Genomic DNA, 17,993 nt, shown 5'->3' on the forward strand with positions numbered 1-17,993 from the left:
ATTTAAAGTAGATACAAATTTAGATAAACAGTATCTGAACTTCGGTAAAAAATTAAACTTAGGAGAGCTAAACTAAAACTACATGGTTCAATATTCCTACGTAACTCATAAGTGTTTTAATAATTGAAATGTTAAACTTCGATGCAGTCACATTTTTGTTCAGTAACTCACTTCCTAATTAAATTAAAAACAAAAAGCAACTAACTTCATTACGTTCTATGGCGTAATTAAGAACCAATATCCATTCATTGCACAAGTTTCTGTTCTCACAAGTAAAAACGATTTGTCTATCATCCTTCAAACCAATGATAAAGCTTTTGCCATCGTCCAATTTGCTTTTCACAGACTTTATTGATTGGGATGGAATAAGACCTTTGCTAATTTCCAGCTTAAAATATTATTTAAAAAACATTAAGCTTTTTAAATTTTTTTGGTAATTTTTTTCTTATACATACTGCCTAAGATAAGGATGTTTTTGGTTTTAAAATTCATAAGATTTTGTTTTAACTAAGGTTTTTATGTATCTTTACTAATTAATTTTATAAAGGACATGTGATTCTACACATTTTTAAATTAAAAGAATAATATTGTAATACTTCATAAATTTATAAATTACGGATTCTACTACAAAGATAAGAATTAAGTTTCACTATCTGAGAAAAAAATCTCAATCAAAAGTTATCTACAAATAATAAACATTCTATGCTATAATATATCAAGTTAAATAATTTAAAGACTGTTTTAAGCTTTAGATTTTTACTATACAAAACTTATTTTCCGTAATTTAATGTGAGCGCATTGACTTATTTACTTAATTTTTTTTTGTGTTTATGAGATGTAAAACAGATGAAAAGAAAACTTCTTGTTTAATTTTTATAGAAATATAAAAATAATCACGCGAACTTTATTATTTTAATTTATTTTTTAGATTCATATAATTTTATACACTTTCGTTATAAACTAAATAAGTTGTTCAAACTGTGGTAAAACTTAAGGTTAGAACTTCTAACCTTTTCCTCATATTTTTTAATTTATATTTTAGCTATAAAAAAGTTTTGATTTTTAAAACAGTAAGTGCACGGTTATTACAATTAAAAATTTTGGAACAAAACAAGTTCATCAAAAAACCTTTGTGCTGTTTTCATAGTATTTTAGTTCTTCTCCATCAAAAATAACCCATCTTTTTTGCATCTGTCTGTTCGTAATAACAAAAAGCTTTACTGGTGAAAACGACAATAAATTAAGTAACATAATTCAAGCAGTAGAATATCAAATCATAATTAAAATCAAACACCTAATTAGGCGTAAATAGACGCAGTTTAAGAAAAATATAACATTTAAGCTATTCTGAGTATTGCAAAATACTTTTAATTAAGGTGGTTTAGGCTTAATTCGACTAAGATTTTATAAAATTACAATTATTTTCGTGATTTAACTTTAAAGTTTTATATTATTACTTATTTATTCTTTATTTAACGTGAATTTATTTGATTGGGCTAAGTTTGCTAACTTATTAAAAGTTTAAGAAGTATTCTTAATCAATACTATTTAATTAAATACCTCTAATAAAATGTGTAGAAAACAAGTGTTTATTCTTTATCTCAGTTTAAAATAAGGACTTTATAACTCGATAATATAGTACTTCGTCAATATAAACAATAAATTAAGATAAACTATAAATAAAACTGTTTAGCAAGCAATAAAAGCATGAACAATCTTGTAAACAATACAAGTAAAAAAATGCAAGTAACTTTTCTTACCCGCCACTTTTATGTAGCCATCCTTGCTTACATTTTTTCTGCAAAATTAAAACTATTATTTATAAAGAATTTTATTTATAAACTATTTTTGCGAGTATAAGTCTAGACATTTTTCCAACTTCAAAAATGTTTAAATTAAAAAAATATATATATATATACGTTTATAAAAGTTTATACAGGTTCAACAATAAACTTATAATATAGTTTGCATTAAATTTTTAATCTTTTGAAGGACCAACATTTTTATAAAGTTTTCTAATTCAAGAAATACTCCTTTAATAAACTTTCTCATGCAATTATAAGTAAGAATTTGCGAAGTTTAAGTTATTTTTAAGATGCAAGTTGTAATTTTAAAATATAACTTAAATTAGTGTATGTAGAATAGAAAAGATACAGTCTCTAATTCCAAAAAACGTTGAAGTAATTATTTTTTCTTATGTAATTAAACATATCAGAATTAAAAATTTTAATAAATATTTACTACTTAGCGTCACTACACGTTCTATGACATCACATCCTTTAAGAAAGTTACAAAATATTAAGGATCAAACTTGAAAGTAACAAAAACTTTAAAAATAGTTTTAGAGGAGTTGTCATTTTAGATTTAAAACTTTTTTGTCATCTCTTAGGTAAAATGCTGAGAAATTGTAATTACCTATTTTAATTTAAAACATCTGAAAAAATTAGTTGTTTCAATCAATCAAAGTAGCAGTTTCTTATATATTTCTTGCACTATACAACTATGTTTAGCAAATATCGGAATAATATGCACTAATTTCTTTTACTACCAATTTTTTAAGAATTATAAATCATGTAATAGTTGTATAAAAACAATTTCTCACATATAGAAAGCTAATGTTAACAGTTAATTTTTGCAAAATAATAAATAATTCAAAATTTAACATATATTTATTTGGTAAATTCCTTCTGAAGTATGCTTAGAATGAAAACAGTTTCAAACATTTTAATTTTAGATTTTCTAAAAGCCTTAGCAAACTTATTCTTTACATCCTTATTTATTATAATAAATTTGTACTTTTAGTTTATTTAAGGAGTAACAAACAAAATTCTAACTAAGGATCTCATCAAATTAATTTTTAATGGAAAGATACATTTTTTTAATAAAAAACTCAGGAATCAAGAAATTTGTAATATAAGAAACTCATAGTTAAAGATATGAATCCTTACACATATATCTACAAAATAATTCAAACAAAAAAGAATCAATTTTATTTGTGATCAAATAAAAAAAACTTGTTCTCCGACTAAATTTTAAATGCATTAAAACAAGTTTTGGACTTAGTTTTGTTTTAAACCAAACAATTTAGAACTTTTACAAACTTTTTGAAAATATAATAAATTTAAGTTAAAATTTTCCTTATACAAGATTTAACTTTGCCTCTTTTGTAAGAAGCCTGAAATTTTGAAACCATTACTTAAACTTTTTATTCATCTGATTTATAAATATAAACCATATATATTAAGATACAATAGAAAAAACAAGCTATATCCAATATTTTTTAGTTCTATAAGAAAAACATATTTTTAGTTTGTCAATTTCTTCTGTAAGACATTTATTAAAAACTAACTACTACAAAACATGTCTAAACCAATCCTTTAAAAACAAAAAATTATAGCACAACACAGAACAAACAAAAATTTATATCTAAAACATCAAGAAACCTAAAAGCCTTAGCCTTACAACGTAGTTTTTGATACACAATTAAAGTTAAAAAAAACTTCGTTATTTTTTTCAAAATAAATGATTGAATAACGAAATAATAGACTATAGCTTTGAAATAACACTTAAATGAAAAACTTAAGCATAATTTTAAGATAGCTTGTTGTTTTTATACATAAACAGTTATATCAAATCCTTTACACAAACTTGTTTTAACTTATCACTCTTAAAATATACATAAGTTAACAGCAACAGATATAAACATTAAAAAATCTAGACACATTTAACCTTGAAAAAATAAGTGTTAGAACACTGAAACAAAAAATTTCTTAAACTGAAACAAAAATGAAATTCCTTAAAGAAATTTTTTTGGTTAATATATAAAAACAAAAATTTTTAGATAATGTATAAAACATTATTCAATCAGAGTTAACTGTTTTGTTTGGCAGATTAAAAAATTAAGTTGTTTTATTAAATTAATTTAGTTACAAAACCTATTGGTGAGTATTAGAAATACAAATTATAATAAATAATTCATATACATGTATAAAATTAATTTAAATTTTGACGCAAATATTTTAATTTAGAAAACCAAGATTGACAATTTTTTATGCAAATTATTTATAAATGAAACGCTTAATTATTTTTTATAACAAAGAAAGTATAAGTAACTAATTATACAGATAAACAAACTGGCTTAATATACAATCAATGAGGCAAAAAATAATATCGTACTAGATTAATGTCAAAATTTAAAATCTTTATCTGCAACGCAAAATAAGTTATGAAATAAAATACAGTTCACATAAGAATTTGTCTAAGATTAAACTTAAAAGGACAGAAGTATAAAACTAAGAATTTTAACTTATTCACCTTCACTAATAATTTGTTTTTATTTCTAGTTATATGAAACAGAATAAATAATTAAATTAATAAACAACCCAACAAGTAAAGAAAAATTTAAATGCTCATTTATTTTTTTAATAATAAGATTGAAAATCACTTGTGTAGATATATCTTTAAAAACTATTTATATTGTCATAATAACAAATAATTTATTTTTTAGCTTAAATTCAATAAAAAAATTAAAAATTACCTCACTGTGTAGATCATAAGTGATATTTTGCTGAGACATAGTATCAAAAGGTTTTTTAATGTTCACTAGTGTTCTTAGAGGGGATTGTCTATTACTCTGTATAACAAGCGGTGATGTTGATGGCGGAATTAATTTATCTGATGCAGAATTATGCCTCTAAAAAGTAACATTTGTATAAAAAATATTGAAATAAGATGCTATTTTATCAGTTAAGTTCAATAAACCACTGTAAATATTTTTGATTAGTCCTCATAGCTTATTTATTGATAAAAATAAAAAGCTGAGCGATTAAATATTTTTGATTTAGTTATAACCAGGACCATAAAATTTTAAATAATTCTAGTAAAACTATTTTGAACCAACAAAAACAGCCTAATTTTACAGATTTAGCTTATAAAATGTATGGTAATCTATTTCAGTAGTAAAAAAAATAAAAAAATAAGATATTTTAGTGACAATATACAAAACCTGAACTAAACTAAATTGCAGAAAGATAAGTAAATAAAATTGTAGAATTATTGTTGTAGTCTTAATAATATATTCAAAAAAACATCTTAAGTTAAAAAAAACTAACTGGCCTCAGCTAGTCTAAGATTAAGAAAAAAATTAAATATCCTGTGATAATTAAATTCAGTCTTGATATTATTAAAATACCTAACCAGGTGACCCTGTAACATGTTAACAATAACGAACATTAACTCTTGCAAGTCAAATTCTTTCAAATTTCATGTCATGCTAAATTTAGATTATTTAGACTTTAAAGTAATTTTATAAGTTTAAGAGTGTAAATTTTACAACAATCTAAACTTTAATTTTCAAGTTCGATTTTTTTGTATTAAAAATATTTCAAATCAATGCAAAATATATATTTTAAACATTTTGATTATTAATAAACATTGTCTTAATCAGGGGTCGGCAGTCTTTTAGAAGTCGCGGACCAACTTTTTTTAGAAAAAGTTGCACGCGGGTCGAAGTTTTTAGAATAATTGTAGTAGTCGAAGTAAAAACACTATTACAAACCAAAATTTTTACAAAATAAGTAATAATAAGGCCTTAGTAAAAACTATTTATTAATCTAAATGTCTAACTGTAAGTTTTTACCACAAAAACTTTTTTTATTGCTTTAATAATGTATATTTTTAGCTAAAAAGTATATCACAGGCCGCAGATTTTTGCTTTGTGCGCCACATTTTCCCAGTTTGCCGACCCATGGCTTAGAAAATTAACAAACAATAAAACAATAATTTTTAACCTTAATTGTTTTAAAGAAATACAGAAATAAAGATAGACTAAAAAAAATAATTTATAATTATGCGTAATTGTTGATTCCAACTACTGCCATCTAACATCAGCAAAATAAATCAAACGTTTTAAAAATATGTTCTTGGTAACTTTAAATCCTGACTAATCAAGAGTACAAGAAAACAATTTCAATACAAAGTAATTGATTTTTTTAATCAATTAATATTTCTATAGAACTTCTTGTTTTTTTAACTTTAAATGTAGAATTTAAAAGAACAAAAAGTAAACATTAGTTATAACTTGTCAATATCAATAAAAAATGTATTATAAAAGAATAAGTTTTGTAAAAAATACTAAATGATTGTTAAATATTTTTACAGCAAGTTACATAAAGACAACTTATGTAAAACTAAAGAAGCAAATTATTAAAATGTAAGTATATTTTACAACTTTTGATTGTTCTAAAAATCATGCTGATGAATAATAAAATTTAATTAGGTTGAGTTGCAACTTTTAATCACTACAATTCTTAATTTATGAATTAAGACATGACAACACTACACATTTCAACCTGATGTGAAATTTGTCTTTGGTCAATTGGTTCCAGTTGTTCCAAATGATATGAGTTCTAACAAACAGTTAAGTTAACATAATATCATTATTGCTACTTTAAAAACATAGTATATAAGTTTTGAAATTAAAAAATAGACTAAATTACTTATCTATTAAATATATTAAACAAGTAAATTAAAGTTATAACTGTTTTATGATACTCAATTGTAAAAAAAATAAAAATAAGATAACAATAAAAAATTAACTTATTTTGCTCTTTAAAATTTAATTTCAAACTTATACTTTAATGATATAATTTAGAACAACAAAAATTCATGAACTAATTGCTCTAAAACTGACTTACATTTCAATAAAGCAAGTATTTCAAAAACTATTTTTATTGATATATTCCTAGGAATTTGATTATTTCGAATCTTTCTGAACAAAAATATAATCAACCTAATACCTTGAAAGTTTATAGATAGTTTATGCTGTATCACAAATAATTTAATGATAAAAATATTCTTTTAACACTTGATTAAACGAAATAAAACAGTTTGAAAAGTTGTTTGATTTACTAACCGTACTACCAGCAACTGATAAAATGGATTCTTTGAAGAACGCTGAAATTGGTCTAGCTTTTTTATGCAGCCCTTTTTTTCTAGCTTTAGGAGAATTTTTAACAGTGACTTCAGTATCATCTGTTTTCAAGTTTTCCATAGATTTACCTTGTTGTAAACGAGAGTTCGAAAGGGAGCAAGATATAGAATTTGAAGTTCGCGGCAAATTTCCTCGATTGTTGTAGAATGACCCGGTAGGATTGTTGAAGCTTTTAGTACTAGAAGCTTTCCAGTTTGTCTTACGATTTTCTAGAAGTCGTGAGTGACCTGAAGTTATTTTTAATTTTTTTGAAGTTGAAATGTTTTTAAAATTCTAATTTAAGGATACTTTTTTTTCTAAACTTGTTTTTTTTCTTACAAAATTAAATATACAACTTATGTTCAAAGACAAATTGTAATACATTTATATTTTTATATCTAACTTTATTAAAAGCTTAGTTGGATTTCAAGTAAATAAACACAATTTAGCTACTTTTGTACTACAAAACCTAATTGTGTATGTTTAACTATTAGACAACTACTAATTTTAACTTTAACTTATAAATGATCGGGAACATGTTTTATGGTCTTCATTAATAAATATACAGCTTAACAGAAGTTTAAAACCTTTTATTTAAAATGTTATAACTATCCTCTTTAAATATAACGAAATTAAAGTACAAAACTTTATATGCATTATATTAAGTTTTATAACAAAATTATATTTAGCATAATAATTTATAACTACTATTGTTTAAATAAATTGTATAGTGTTTTTAAGCTAAAAAAATAACTAAGATTTAAACAAGCACTTTTTTAAATTGTTAGCTAAGTTCTTAAATATACACAACAAAAAGACAATAAAAAATATTTAAATAGTATACAAAATCTATAACTCTGAAAAATTGAAACTAAAAACACATGACCAACAGCTGCTTAGCAGACATATGTAAAGAAAATATGAAATATTAATTGATGACTAACACAAATGTAAAACTTATTTGAATCAATAGCGAAATGCCCTAAATAACAACTGCATATTTTCATAAATGTTCAACTTCATTATACTACTATTTACTTCGAGATATATAATTTCAAACTTAATGAGTTTTATACTTATTAACTTTTGATTCACTTTTATAAGTTTAGTAACTTTGTTTATATATGTCAGAAAAAAAATTTAGTAGGCTAAAACTAATACTTTAATAAAAATAGATAACTTTAGGACTTTTTATTTATATCGATAAACATCTTACAAGTATGCATATTTCAAGTAAATTACTTTACATTTTGTTTGTTCAAAAGCAAAGTACCAAGAGTTTTTCATTGAGTAAATCAGATAAGTACATATTAAAAATGTATAATTTAAAAAGTTATTGTTAATAAATTAACTTTAAATATTATAGGGCTTGTTCAACAAACTACAAAAACTTTATTTTTTGCAATAAACAAAGTTTTTTTTCCACTTTATGAAAGGTATAGGTTATAAAATATAAATCAAGTTACTAATTGTACAAATAAAAATATTTTAAGCTGTTTTATCAATATATACGAATAAAAAATATACTGTAAAAATAATACTTTTGTTTTTTAACCATTTGTATACTTTTAGAAAATATTAAAATATACTTTAAATTATTGAAAAAACTTTACTGATCATATTTTTAGTAAACTTCAATTAAACTTAAGTTATATAGCTGTCAATATTTATACTAAACAATATATAGTTTAAAAAATTGTATTTTAGAAAAGCTACTGGCATAAGAAACTTCAATATCAAATAAAATTAATTTATTTTAGTTAAAAATCATTATAATACAAAGGAACACTTTAACGGTATTATCATTAAACAAAGATAAAGATACACTTTATTATTTACTAATTCAGTAGATTAAGATACTTCAAAAAATAACAACCTAAAATATGTAGTTCTAAAATATGTAAGTATAAAGCATATTTCATTAGTACACTTTTAATTATTTTATTTAAAAACGATCTTTAAACTAATAAACAAAATTTGAAAATCTTACCAGAACTGTTAATATCATTTAAGGGTAATTTGTAGGTGAACTTTTTTGTTTCATTAAGGTTATGTGCACTTTCTACTTCTCTTATGCAACTTTTTTGAAGATGAGAGCAAGATGTTTGAAGAATGTTAGGCTCACTAGGAAACTTTTGAGGAGCATTGTTAGTACAACTTTCATCTAGTGCTTTTAAATCTATGTTCTTCACAGAAGCTTTATTATTTGTACAAATTAAACTTTGATTTAAGTTTTTCTGATTTCGGTCAGCGTTTAATATGTTATCATATGATCCGTTGTCCTGTGAACTCAGTGATTGAGTGTTGGTACCAGTGTCTAAAGATATTGAATCTACTGATAATGCTTCAGGGGCTTCTGATGGAACATTATCATAAATACCTTCATCTGTATCATCTATATCTTTAAACTGTTCAGGAGGGGATAATAACATATCATATGATTCATTTTCACTGTTATTTGACTGTTGAAGTGGACTTGGAAGCTCAAAGTTTTTATTTAGTATAAAAACTGAATCATCCTGCTTACTATCATTGTTTAAATAATCATCTTTATGATACAAGTTTAATATATTCAGTTTATTAAAAGAAACTTCTTCAGGTGGTGGAATGCTTTGAAGTAGATTTGTTGTTTCAATTTTTGAATTTTCTTCATTCATATTTTGTTCAAAATATCTAATAATTCGTCGCCTATGTCCTTAAAAAATTATTAATGTAAGAATGGTAATATATGTAAAACTTATCAAAAGATGAAAAAAGAAGTTTTAAAAACACCACCTTAATAATTTAATAAATAATACAGAATTATTTTGAAAAGCTAAGTTTATATTTTAAAAAATACAACTTATTTTTAAGATTTATTGTATTTTGAAATTTTTTTTATTTTAATTAAGTATTTAAGCTTTAATATTTGAATATAAACAAGTATAAAGAATTTACTACATACTTTCTTGAAAACATAACAAACATAAAAATGATACATTAGGATTAGTGAACAACAAATACCCTGGTTGCAAATTTTGAGACAAAAAAGTCAGTCTAAGTGACCAAAAAAAGATAGAAATATATCAAGCTAGTCTGAGCCATCTTGAGTTTATGAAAAAACTTAAATAAAAAATTAATGAGTACAAATTTGAAAAAAATTAAGCTTGAATACTTAAAAATACAAAAAAAAAAAAAGATTTATCTTTAAGAAAAAAGGCAAGTCATAAAAATCAGTCTAAAATTTATAAAAAGTATTAAAACTATCCTGAAATAGCCTGAGTTTTTTTTTTTAAGTAAAGTAAGTAGCCTGAGTTAGCCTTAGTTTTTCAAAAAAGTTGAAATTAGGCAGAGTTATCCTGAGTAGCTTGATTGTGTAGCAACCCTGGTATAGTATAAATTTAAGTTTTACTTAAAAAAATAAAACAGTAGTTACTTAAGAGTCAAAATATTAAGAAAATTTTTGATAAAAAGATTTTATTTTCTTAGCAACATAATTATATTTCAACAGTTTTCATTAGTGATATATAATTGCAATGCAAAAAAATATTGATGATAATAATAACTGATGAAAACTGTTGAAATATATTTGTGTTGCTGAAAAATAAGGTTATTTATTATTTATATACTTAATAATTTAAATAGCAGATAAATGTTCAGTTATTTTAAAGAAATGGTTATAAAATTCTTAATAACTCTGTTTATATATTTATTATAGTTTTTACTATTTTTTACTAACAAAAGCTATAGAATAATTATTTTATAATATTTATTATTGAATTTTACAATTTTTGTAACACATGTGTTAAAAGTAGTATAAAACATAGAATAAAAGTTCATGTAGCTTCAATCTAATATTTTTTATTAACAGTAAAATTCTTCTGTAACATATACACTAAATATTGCTTAAAATATATTTTATTGCCTGTAAAATTTTTGTATCTAGTCGATACTAATGCTTTAAAAGATTGTTACAAGGTCGACACTCTTTTAGACAAAAAAAACTGTCCTGTGTGACCTTAAACTGCCCTGAGTCATCCTGAGCTTTTTCAAATCCTTAAAAAAGTTTTTTTTTTACTTTTCTAAATGAATAAAATCAGGTTCTTTAACAAAATTGTTTTAAATTGACAAAATATTAAAACTAAATCAACTTAATCTTATTCAAAATCTAGAAACTAAATTGTACTGAGATTATTAAAAAATCTAAATCTATCCTGAGTTTTTCATAAATACAAAACTATCCTGATTGAGCCTGAGTTCAAAAAAATTCAAAATATCCATTGATATCCTGAGTCATCCTGAGATTTACAAAAATTTCAAAATATCTTGAGTGTCTTAAAAGTCAGGCAAAACTGTTGTTATAAAAGGATATTAATCAAAAACTTATTAATAATATTTTCCTATATTTATCAACCTGTAACGTTCTAGTACTAAAAATTTTAACTTTAACTTCAAATATTTATTCTATTTGAAGATTTTTTTTTAAATGCAGATGGTACATTAAATTATTACAGTTAATTTAATGATGAAATTTAATTTTAGTTATCAAATGTTCTTATATCTTAATTACTTTTTTTGTACATTGTTAAACAATGGATTAATAAATTAAAATAAGTAAAAACTTAATTCTTAAAACTAAGCTATTGAAAGTATAGTTAACTAATTAGTTAATTTAAACATTCATTAAAACTAATTAAGACTGCAGTAGAAGGGAGTATATATATAGAACTTCTTTTTACTTAAATATTCAAAAAATTGATAAATATTTTTTAGGATTTAAAACAAAGGTTTTCTTGCAATATATAGTTTGAATTTCAAGGTAAAAAACATTTCAGGACTTTAATAAAATAAACATGGTGAAAATGTTGCTGTGGTATTTCAAAAACTTCCAAAAATTAACTAAGATATTGTTTAATTATAGCCTAGTTATTAATGATCTTTTTTTTGATAATAGAAATTTACTTCAACATGTTCAAAGTAACAAATTATACTCTTTAATTTATATAAATATACAATTTTTAAAAATATCTATGAAAATTTATGCAAACTGTTTCAATAGCATAAATTCAGCTTACATGGTCCTATCTGGTTCTGGTTTGATCTGAATTTAAATTAAATATTCAGGTCATTTAAGTAGAACACTAATCTCCATACATAGGAGAAGAATTATACAAGAAGAATATACCATTTAAATACATTAATTCATCACACAAAACATTAAAGGATGACAACACCAAGCAGTATTTCCAAGTGTTGATATGGACAGCTGCTTTTAGTCAATAAAAAGAGAAATGGCCTGATGGGGTAGGGGTCCTAATGACTGCTTCAAAAATGCTCTAAATTGAAATTTGGGAGATCAAAACCTAGTGATAGACATATATACAAAAAACAAGTTATGAGATAAGTTTAGTTGTTACTACCACTGATGGGAAATATTAAACAAATCATTTTAAAGTTTCTGTTTTTAGCTAGTGATCAAAAATTTCAACTTCTTTTCGATAATAGTTCTGTTTTAAAACCTTATTTTTGGCAAAGTTGCTGCATGCACATAAATTAAGAGAATTTGTACAAGTACTAGAAAAGACCTTCTTAATACCAAGTTTTAATTTAAGATTAGTCCGTTCAATAGTGATGACATTGCAAATAAAAAAAATCTAAGCTAGGAACTGTGTTTTAATTTTGATATTGTGCAATGTACATACAATTATTAAAACTTGTATATACTATTGGAGACCTTTTCATATACACACCCTAATTATTAGTTGGTCCATTCAGGGATCATAAGGTCACAACAAAAGTTTGTTTTTGTTTCTATATATGGTTTGATTAACTACCTAAAATAGTTCAAAAATCTAAAATTATTTAAAAAACTTTAATAGCTTGTTTTGTCTTTTGTAAAAACTTTTTTTCTACAATATAACATTATAAATTTAGTAATAAAGTCCACCATTTCAAGTCTCCAATAGCTAGAGGCCTACCTAAGTGCCAAGATTTGTATTAGTATGTATAAAGTATTTGATTTAAATTTGTCTATAGTTTTTATTATACTAAAACATTAACTGTTTTTATTAGATTTACTGACCTAAGTTTTAAAGAGCCTGAACTTGGCTTGAATGGCTTTTTTTGTAATTTTTTTTTAACCAAACTTTAAAGCCAATTATTTTCAAATTCTTCAATGCTAACTTGGAACTTTTTATTTTATTCTAAAGAACTTCTTTTGGTTTGCTTTACTTTTCACAAGAATTTCCATCGAATTGGGGTTTGACTTTTGTAGTGTGGCCCCTTTAAAAACTTTGAGTTTTTTTTTTCTATTTTTTTAATTTTACAAGTTTTTCTCCTAAAGTATTTTTTTTTATATATTTGTTTAACTAAGTTTAAACTTGTAATGATTTTTTTTTTCAATTTTTTTTTGTATACCATAAGCCTAAACAAATTTTTCAGAAAAATTCTATTTTTGCACGATTTTTGATTTTTAGGTTTACAGACTTTTATTCAAAAAAAATATTAATAACTTTTATATTTTACAGACTTGTAAAGGTTAAGCTTCATGATGTAATTATATTTTTTTCCCAATTAATTATTGTTTTTTAAATATATGACCCATACAAGTTTTACTTAAACTCTTAGCACTTGAGCAAGAAATCCCTCAAAGAGCTTTGCTAGGAATTTAGGTAAAAATTGTATGGGTCGTATAGTTAAAAAAGAATAACTAATTGGGAAAAGTATATAATTACATCATGAAACTTAAATATACAAGTCTGTTAAAAATAAAATTACTATTTTTTTTTTTTTTTGAATAAAAGTCTGTAAACCTAAAAATTTAAAATTGTGCAAAATTGGAATTTTTCTGAAAAACTTATCTAGGATTACGGTATACAAAAAAAAAATTGAAAAAAAAAATTCATTACAAGTTTAAACTTGTTTAAATAAATATGTTTAAAAAAATTGAAAAAAAAAATTATTTTTGGAGAAAAACTTGTAAAATTAAAAAAATAGAAAAAAACTCAAAATTTATAAAGGGGCCACACTATAAAAGTCAAACCCAAATTTGATGGAAATTATTGTGAAAAGCAAAGCAAAAAAAATGTTCTTTAGAATAAAAAAAAGTTCCAAATTAGCATTAAAGTATTTGAAAATAATTGGTTTTAAAGTGTGGTTTAAAAAAATACAAAAAAAGCCAATCAAGCCAAGTTCATGCACAAAAGTATTAAGCATTCACTGTTTCTTTTATCATTAGTTTTTTATTGTCAGGCATAAAATGTGTTTTAGTTTTGTTAATACCCTTAAAAGAAACCTTTTTTTAGTGATTTTAATTTTGAACCATTGTTTTAAGTTAAATTTTTGAACTTTTATCAGAATAATAACTAAAATGAATTAAAACTATATCACGGTGTCATCACCAAACCTCGTTTTAAAAAGCTAAATAAGGTACAAATAAGTTATTTTCATTTACTTTTTTGCAAAATATACACCTCTACGGAGTACGGAAGACCTAACTTTCTGTGTGTACATTTCTAGTTTTAAATATTTATTTTTGTCAACTAGTTTTCTTCTTAAACTTCTTAATAATTTAAACTAAGGATCAGCATCTTTTAATGAGAAACGAAAAAGACTTATTCATAAGGTTTTTTGCAGGACATAGCATTTTTAAATCCTAAGTAAAAAAAAATTGTATAGTTAAGTTCAACAGTTTACAAAATTAGTTTAAAACTATACATTGTTTCATAAAATAAATCAAATAACCGTAGTTTAAGGGGACTGTGACCAGTAAAATGCCTTAAAGCTATAATTTGTAACTTATGATAAATTTTCTAGAATTCAAGATGTATAACAAACAAAAAATATTACAGGTAGTTTTGAAACTTACTTAGATTAGACTTGGTAAAAAAAAAACGGAGTTTATTCTAAAAAAATCCCTGGCTGTGGAATATAAACTAATGTTTTTATTGATTTATATCGTACTGACGGGGATTTTTTAACATTAAACACATCACAGTGCTTTTTACCAAGTCTGCACTACACATTATTAAAAATATTTTACCCACACTCATTTTTAGGAAATTTTTTTAAATGAGAGCCAATGGTTTTTAAATTCTTAATGGAAAAAATTTGTGAAACCAGGCTTTCTGGCTTTCATTGCTACTTTTATTTTTTTTATGAGTTAAAAGGAAGTAGTTATTGCAATACTGATATGTATATTAAAAAGTTTTGGTTGTAAAAATTTTGTTTTAATACTATTTTAACAAAAACTATTAATATTTATAAGTATCAAAAACATTCAGTTTTAAATGGTTTTCTAATTATTTATTATTTTTCATAGTTAACATTATCAAACCTTAAAATCTACTAACTTCTGATCTTATTGTTAATATTTAGATATATTAGTCAAGTTTAAATTCTAACTTGTTTTTCTTATTTTAGATAATTTAGTTACAAATTTTGAATTATGTTTTTTACTGGTAAATAATATACTACTAATTTATACTAATATTTCTTTAAATTAACCGTTAGAAATATTCAAAAAAGAAATTAGCAAACTAAAATTATAATATATAAATTATTATAACATATTAATTATAATATTTAAATTGTTCATAGTTATAGTAGTTTTAAGTATCTAAAACTTATTTTAAGATTTTAGATTTACTTCATCTTACAACTATACAATATTACATGTCAAACGATAATCAAAGTACTGAACGAGCAAATAACTTTTTTGTTTATTTAAAAAGTTTCGTATATAAGCTTAAAAATATTGTATATTTAAACTAAATAAGTTTTATACTTGAACCTTCATAAAATATTACTTTGATTGTTTTAACAAGACATTTTTATTTAGTTTTCAAAATGTTTTTTAGTTGTAGTGCTAAAGATAAATTTAGATTTAAACCACATAAGGTTTTTCAAGTCAATCTTATATTCGAATAAAAAGTTAACTCTAATTTAACTAATCTTTGCTTTCAGATGTAACTACAGCTAGAACAAAAAAGCTAACTTTCCTTAATTTATTTTTTTAGTGATTTAACAGTATAAAAAACTTTTAAAAGCGGTAGGTTAAGTATGCATTTTTATAATTTTAGTTTACCTTTTTCCAATAGAAAACATAAAACACTTAATTTCATATCAAATACTCTTTAGAAAAACGTCAGTTTAAAGTTTAATAAAGATTAAAAAAATAAAGTTATGATGAACAACTTTTAACAGTTCACTAAAGCTTTCATAAACCTTTTGAGCTTTGTTATGTGATAAAAAATTAATAATAAAAAAACCACTATTACTGAGCGTTAACAAATGACAATTAAATTAGTTTTATAAAACTTTTTTTTTCTCAGGACCTTAATTATGCTAGTCAAAGGTATCAAATAGTATCGTTACAGTTTAAATGTCAATATTAATTAATAATTAAGTATTGCTTTTAAAACTTAAGTTTTATTAAAAATTATTTTAATATTTTTGTAAAACTAGCGCTGTTATCAGTATGAAATAAATAAAACTAATAGTAATCTAAAGTTTTTATTATAAGTTTCAGATGTGCTGCTACAAGTGAAATTTAAAACAGAAGTTAGCAAGTTACAAATGTGTACGTGCAAGAAATTTAAAACAAAGAAAAAATTTTAAAAAGCAAAAATTTTATTTTATTGTATCCAAAACAAACGAACCTAATTACTTAACAACTTTCAATAACAAGCTTAAACAATGCTGACATTATTATTTTATAGTCAGCATTGTAACAAAAAAATAGAACATTAACACAATGTTAGTTTATAAAATAATAACAATTGCGAAAACTAAATTAATTAGTTTCTTAAATTAAAAAATTCTTACAGTAAAAATAATTTTTGCTTTAAAATAATTGTTCTTATTACTTTTTATTAAAAACTGATAATGAAAAAAGAAGTTGTATGTTAAATGAAATTTAGTAGCTTTTTATTATATGTTTAAGAAATATAAATTGATAAATAGTACCTGGTTTGTCAACTCCAATATCTTTTAAAATTTGCTCATTTATCCCTATACACTGACTTAGATTGTGAAATCCATTATTTAAAAACTTTTCTGTGTAGAGAGTGTCTATTTGAAGAGCCGATAAAATATCAGAAATTTTCTCACACATAATAGGTATTTTCAACAACTGATTTTCTTAGAACATTATTTTTCTGTAATAAATCAAAATATAAGCTTATGGAACACTAAGTTTTAGATGTGTATTTGTGTAGTCATATGAAGCTTAATTAAGATTTTTTTTACATAATTTTTTGTTCCTATATATGAAAGTGTAATACTAAAGCAAATAAAGTTACTTTAAGATTAGAGTTAAACTAAATAGCTTGTTTAAAATAATTTATAAGCTTGTCCTGGATATGACATTAGACTGTATCCTGGTGTATGACTCGATAACCGAAAGGTTTTTTCGTACACCAGGTCCTTGGACCAAATTTTTGAGCGCTTTTATTTCGTTTATAAACATTGAATAATACAACATTTCTAACATTAGGTACAATAGTAGTTTGTAGTTAAAAAATTCAAACATACTTAATAGGAAAGTTTAAATAAATTTGCACAAAAACCTCTAACTTGTATGCAAAAACTATTGTGTTACAACAAGAATAACATAAAAAAACTTAATATTTACGATTTTGTTTCTGAGCATGTAAGTTTTTATCGTATTGTAGATTTTTACAAAATTAGTTTAACGATATGTTATAAAATTTAAATTTTATTAATCGTTAACATTAACATGAGCCTTAAAAGACAAATGTATAAGTTTAATCAAAGATCTTGTAAGAAGAAAATATAGAAGTAAAAAATACTAAACAAAAAACTCTATAGTAGATATCAAATATTTTCTTTAACTTTTCAGTTTTTAATTTTCAATTGGATTTAATTGAGATTTTTTTGTACATACCTTTGTGTTACTTAAAACTTTGCTTATATTAATTTCATAACTTAGTATTTATTAACTTGGTATGCACATTTTTAATTTTAACAGAAGTAAAAACTTTAATACTTTTTAAATTTACTTTATTTATGAATGTAGTACAGT

At 23.1% G+C, this 17,993-nt stretch overlaps 1 protein-coding gene across 3 annotated transcripts in view; it reads right to left on the bottom strand.

The window, feature by feature from the left end:
• Positions 1-17,101, bottom strand: part of LOC145831199 (arf-GAP with Rho-GAP domain, ANK repeat and PH domain-containing protein 1-like) — a 49,898-nt gene extending 32,797 nt beyond the window's left edge. For all 3 annotated transcript variants that reach the window (XM_082938334.1, XM_082938335.1, XM_082938333.1), the window contains exons 1-8: positions 16,916-17,101; positions 8,961-9,665; positions 6,914-7,218; positions 6,351-6,407; positions 4,538-4,693; positions 1,761-1,798; positions 1,129-1,195; positions 206-388 (exon numbers count right to left, since the gene is read on the bottom strand). In XM_082938334.1, the coding sequence (XP_082794460.1) occupies positions 206-388; positions 1,129-1,195; positions 1,761-1,798; positions 4,538-4,693; positions 6,351-6,407; positions 6,914-7,218; positions 8,961-9,665; positions 16,916-17,063 (1,659 nt within the window). In that variant the 5' untranslated portion in view covers positions 17,064-17,101. The remainder of the gene's footprint in view (positions 1-205; positions 389-1,128; positions 1,196-1,760; positions 1,799-4,537; positions 4,694-6,350; positions 6,408-6,913; positions 7,219-8,960; positions 9,666-16,915) is intronic.
• Between the last annotated feature and the right edge of the window lie 892 nt (positions 17,102-17,993).

Source organism: Thalia democratica, chromosome 3 (genome assembly GCF_965202585.1).
Source record: "Thalia democratica chromosome 3, ktThaDemo2.hap1.1, whole genome shotgun sequence".
Classification (NCBI taxonomy): Eukaryota; Metazoa; Chordata; class Thaliacea; order Salpida; family Salpidae; genus Thalia; species Thalia democratica.